Source organism: Wolffia australiana, chromosome 13, assembly GCF_029677425.1.
Source record: "Wolffia australiana isolate 7733 chromosome 13, ASM2967742v1".
Classification (NCBI taxonomy): domain Eukaryota; kingdom Viridiplantae; phylum Streptophyta; class Magnoliopsida; order Alismatales; family Araceae; genus Wolffia; species Wolffia australiana.
Genome location: NC_135847.1, coordinates 8,811,245 through 8,816,787, shown reverse-complemented (window position 1 = coordinate 8,816,787; position 5,543 = coordinate 8,811,245). Strand labels below are relative to the sequence as shown.

Sequence of the window (5,543 nt, the reverse complement as noted above, 5' to 3'; positions counted from 1 at the left end):
TATAATTCAGTTCTTTTAATCAACTTAACTATCTTGAGGGAAATTTAATTAATCACCTTATGTCAGTATAGTAAGTTCTCTTGTGGCAGAATGACCCCCGTTTTAATTGTAAATATACTTATTATAAAAATTCTATAGGTTCTCCTGCTCACAAGCTCACGCTTGTGAAGAAGACAAAAATACAAGCACCTGGTGTGCTTGTGCCTCTGCCAGAGCACAGCGATCGCTGCAAGCTAGCGGAGCTGCTTGCGGTGGTCGCCAGCGCAAGACCGCTTCTTGCGCGGGGCATGCGATGCCTGCGCACAAAGATGCTCGCGCGCGAGACTCTCGCGCCGTCAGCGCTCGGCGCTCACGCCGCGGCGTGCTCCTCGTAACGCAAGGCTGTACCTGCGCGCGTGCGACCTGCCTGTCATAGGCTTCGCGCGCAGGTGGGCAAGTGCCCGGTTCAGCGCGCTGAATCGCTTGCACAGAGGGTCTCTGCTTGCGATTCTTCTCACTGAACCTGCGGGTTTGCTGGAATTTGGATGAACAGACTGGTGAACAAGATTGGAGATGGATAACTGAAAATCAATGAAAACAATACTGAATAAAATTCTAAGAGTAATCTACCAAAAATTGTTATTGGAACTGCTGAAAATACAAGGTGTGATCTTCAATCCAATACAGATTGTCTTCAGAAGGAGAAGAGAGAATTCTGAAACCTCAACAATCTCTCCACCCGGTGTCACGTCCCTCACGGCAGGTAGAGATCTTCTTGCTTGGCTAAACCTCAGGCTCCTTCTCCTCCCAACTCCAATGCTCACCAGCTCTTGGAGGGTGCAGAAATCCTTCCTCTCCAAGCCTTAGCTCCTTGAGAGGAATTCTGAACAACCTAAAATCAACTCTCAAGAGAGTATTTATAGGTTTCTCTTAAGTCATGCCCAGGGGCATTTTTGTAATTTTTGCTTCTTTGAATTTTCGCCTTCTCCTCTTGATCCTCGTCTCTTTCCTTGATCTTCTTAACCTGTCTCTGAATGTTGACTAACCATTAAATGTTAAATATATTCCACTTGATTCAAAGGATCAAGTGGGGTTAGTGATTTCATAAAATGATGCATATGCATGATATTAGCATGAATTAACATTATAATTTTGATGAATGAAAACTAAAAAGTTTAATTATTTGATGACATATTTGAGAGTCATCAACAAGGCAAAAATGGAAGTCATTAAGAAGCTCTCATTGCTCAGCACATTTTAATTATCAATATGCTTTGTTTGCCTTCTAGTTTCTATGGGATATTTTGGTAAATGTAATTTTAATTACATTTACCAAAATATTTAATAATGGATAGGGTTCATTTTTTTGAAATTTTGATGTCAAGGTGTCTGTAAATCACATGCAACAAATGCAAAATTGAGGCCCTATTTGTCACAGTTTTCACTCCAGCTTTTAGTTTGAACTAATGTGGGATGCTTCTGAAATTTTGATGATACTCATGTTAGTTCAAACAAGTGAAAAGAACACAAGGGCCACTCACTACCCTCAAAAAAGCTTTGGGTGAAATTCAGATGAACTATTATAGAAGAGAATCACAATTTTAGGCTTTGGTTTTCGCCTCATGTAAGTCTTTTAATTAGTTGGATCTTTAACATTCAATAGTATTGTTCATAGATAAAACACAGGATAGGAGTTGACTATGCGGCACTTGATCATTTTTTTATATTATCAGTGGAGATATCCCCATATGTCTCAGATCATATCGTGAGCAACTATTAGAATTTGAGAAGTCCTGGTCTTACTTTTCAATTAGCAAAGCAGGTATTTCTCCTGATGGTGACATTTAAAAACATTACTTCAACATTGCTCATTAAAAAGTTACATTTGGAGACAATAGATAAGAGTAGATGACATAAATTTTCCATTAATCATTTTTTCTATATTGCCATATGAGTTACTAGTGGGGCCCGCTCGCAATGCTCGGCTGGGCTAGAGAGAGAAAAGAGGGAGAGTAGAGACATTCTCATCTTGGGAGAGAAGGAAATTAGTATCTCAAATTCTTTCAATCAGAAATGTTAACAATAAATCATCACCATATTTTGAAAAACTTAAAAAATCCGTCGGAGGAAAGCGGATTGCTCCTTCGCTCCACCCTTACAAAACGCCGCCGGACATTTATTCCATCAGCTGGAATCGTGGTCAATAAAAAATCCCATCTTCAAACACTCAGAGAAACCACTCAGAGCAATCGTGGTCAAAAAATCCCAAGCGGCGATGCTATCGTGGGATTATCAGAAAGTTTGGTAAATAGCTTTTCCACTTGAGCCACAATGTCTTGATGTTTGGCAGCGCCCGCCGCAGAGATGACCAGAAGATGGAAAATTGAATTATGAAAAAAAAAATTTCATGTCTTCGTAATTTTAATTGAAGGAATAAAAAATATAATTCGAGGGGTAGTGTAATGAGTTGATATGTAGTCCACCAGATGTTGTTGAGTAATGGTCTCGAAATTCTGGGCTGAGCCCAGTATTGTCCGGCCCAATGGTGTGTATTAGAAAGCCGTCGCATGTAAATGGTCAATGATAAGTTCCTTAACCTGACCTTCCACCTGAAAGGAAGGAAAGAACAACGAATTATTAGGATGAAATTGAATAAAAATTGTTCAGGTGCCTTTAAAAACTGTATTATTTCAATCAACCTGTGTGATTTGGCTGTTTTGAAAGACATACAGGTTTCGAAAAAGCAACCGAAGATCAGGAAAGAATCGCATAAAAAATACAGGCACCAATTCTAGTGGGGCCCGCTCACAATGCTCGCTTGGGGTGAAGATGGAGGTGTTAAAAAGCGGGGATGTTCTCATTCTGAGGGATAAAAATTCCACATTTAGCTTCTCAATCTTACCACACAGATCTGAAGATTGTAGATAGTGATGGAGAAGAAAAGTATAGATGACATGGGATGTTTAACAGACCTTACCTGGTTCATATTCGACAATTTGCACATTTCGTCTTCGTTGATGTGGCTTATTGCATTCGCTGTCTATAGTGGAAATTGTAGACAATGAGTGAGAAGAAAAGTATATGTGACGTGGGAGCGGACCTTACCTGGTCCATAGGTGACAATTTACACATTCCGTCTATGTTGTCGTGGCATTGCCATTGCTGTCCCCAACGATATTTTGTAATCATATCCTTCTCGATAATTATCCGGCTGCTATCATAAGAAAAGTATTTCAAAATGAATTGTAGTACAATATTACGTCATTTATCTTGAGTACTTTCCGTATTATTTATCACCTCTTGGGTCTACTTGTTTCTTTGGTTGCAGATGGAGGAAGGAGGTGCGAATCATCGCATACCCCTCTTTCACATGATGTTATTTTGCCACGACGATGTTGATGAAAATGATGTATATGTTGATGATGATGAGGATCACTTCCTGTAAGATGAATTTAAGTTATATTGAGTTTGGGAAAATTATGGGAATGAGATAATGGAGAGAGGGTTTGAGAGTGTACTTGAGAATGTAGATGCTCATCTCCTATGATCTTTTACTCAACATCTACTAATGGAAAACCTCTGTGTAAACAACATTAGTCACATGCAAGCGGTTCGTGCCTCCATCGCAAAACACGATTCCTGCTGGACCGATTAGTGTTCTTGAGAGAGCCACATAGAGTTGGCCGTGGGTGAAAAGTGGGTTTGGTAGATATAACCCCACCGTGTCGAGAGTCTGTCCTTGGGATTTATTAATTGGCAATGCAAAGGCGAGTCGAATTGGGAATTGAAGGCGCTTGAATCGAAAGGGAAGCCTTGATTGAGATGGGTAGAGTGCAATCCGTGGTAGGAGATGGACTTCACTGTAGAATTTACCTTGGTTGACCATAGTGGCTTGCAGCATTGTTGGGAAAAAGCTATCCACTTGTAGCCTAGTCCCGTTGCATAGACCTTGTAATGTGTTCAAATTTCGGATAAGGATTACGATGCAACTGATCTTGAGGCGGAGTTTGTGGAGCGGCATTGTTGCATCATCAGTTGTGTTAAAAAACTCCGTTGGGTACAGAGATTCGTTGTTGACTTCGCCAGAGGGAATTGCATCGAAGCTTAAGTACTCCATTGCTTCACCTGGGAAGACGTCGAGCACCATGTTGTTGACCTTTACCACATCATCGTTCAGAGGGGTCAAAATCGTTTTCGCTAACAAATGAGTTTCATCATCTTTAAAGGTACCATAAACTTGGGTAATAAGATCAGATAGAGAGGGGACGCAGCGGATCTCATTTGGAAGATAGACATATGGGCCATCATATATGTAGCTCGCTAACAATTATAATACTTGCTGACTGAATTTGGCGGCCTATCATCGAGTCAGGTGAAAATCCACACGTCGAGATGTGAGTAACCGGAATAGGAATCTTGAATGTGGAGTGCAACGTTCGCCCTCCTTCGAGGAAAAGCGCTGCGATACCAGTTGTTGCAGTTGATATTGCTGAGAGGCGATAGGCCTTTATCTTTGCAAGAATAGCTGAGTAGAGAAACGTCTTACTAGATCCACCAGACCCGTCAACAAAGAAGACATTCGCCTCCTTAGCACATTCTGTCGATTCTATGGCTTCGAATACTACGTCGTAAAGTTGTCTTTGTTCTTGATTTAGCATGTCTTCTAGGTGTTCTGCAGTGAGGAGTGCATTATGGATGTTGTTTCCATGACTTGGCCTGCAGATGGTATCTATTGGTTGAATTTCGACGCATTGGGGCAACCCTGGAAATGCTGCGAGGGAAGGCCCATTGTGGTAGAGGATTGACTCGATTGCGCTCAACACTTTTTGATGTATCTGGTTTGTGACTTGTGAGGGGCTGTCGAAACGGATGTCCTCCGACATGTCTTCAAGGTATTTTTCGCGAAGCATAACTGGATTGGAGATTTCACAATAGAGCAACATCATCGCATAGAGCTCGCGAACTTGACGGGGAGAAGCAACGCCTGATGCCAATGCGAGATCATTGTCAAACTCTGCATCAGAGTGGAGTAGGCCGCGCGCAGCTGCAGCTCTTTGATATGTGTCGTAGACAACACCAGCAATGGTGCGCAAATCTTCGTAACATGTAGCTCGTGGAACATGATGAAGCATCAATCGGAGGTAGTAGCGCGCACTGTCGCGAGGGCACACAAAGTGCACCCTTCCAATACACTGTTGTCGCTGACGTCGTGTCCAACGTCGAGTGGAATCGTTCCACGTGTAATAAGAAGGGAAGTCACAGTATAACATCTGTTTGGCTAGATTATCTTGCGGATGCTGCCTGTTGTAACGCATCCACTCTATAAGGGGCGTGTGCTCCGACCTATCCATGACTTTACTAATTGGTTCACCTTCTGTGTACACCACGGTTTGCATATTATCATCGTGAACTTGTAGGGCATAAACGGTTGGATACATTTTTTGCATACTGAATTCGCAAATACGCCAAAAAGACTCTGACGCAGATACATATCGTGCGTCGAGATACTGTTGGGCTTCGTCGCGTGAAGAAGCATTTTGAGCATTATCGCCAATGGCAAAGTC

The 5,543-nt window shown here is 41.9% G+C and overlaps 1 protein-coding gene across 1 annotated transcript; it reads right to left on the bottom strand.

The window, feature by feature from the left end:
* Positions 1-335: 335 nt before the first annotated feature.
* On the bottom strand, positions 336-5,294 carry LOC144710891 (uncharacterized). The gene is made up of 3 exons (XM_078584732.1): positions 4,383-5,294; positions 3,962-4,135; positions 336-560 (listed from the first exon to the last, which is right to left on the bottom strand). The coding sequence occupies exons 1-3, from the start codon at positions 5,292-5,294 to the stop codon at positions 336-338; spliced, it is 1,311 nt and encodes a 436-aa protein (XP_078440858.1).
* Between the last annotated feature and the right edge of the window lie 249 nt (positions 5,295-5,543).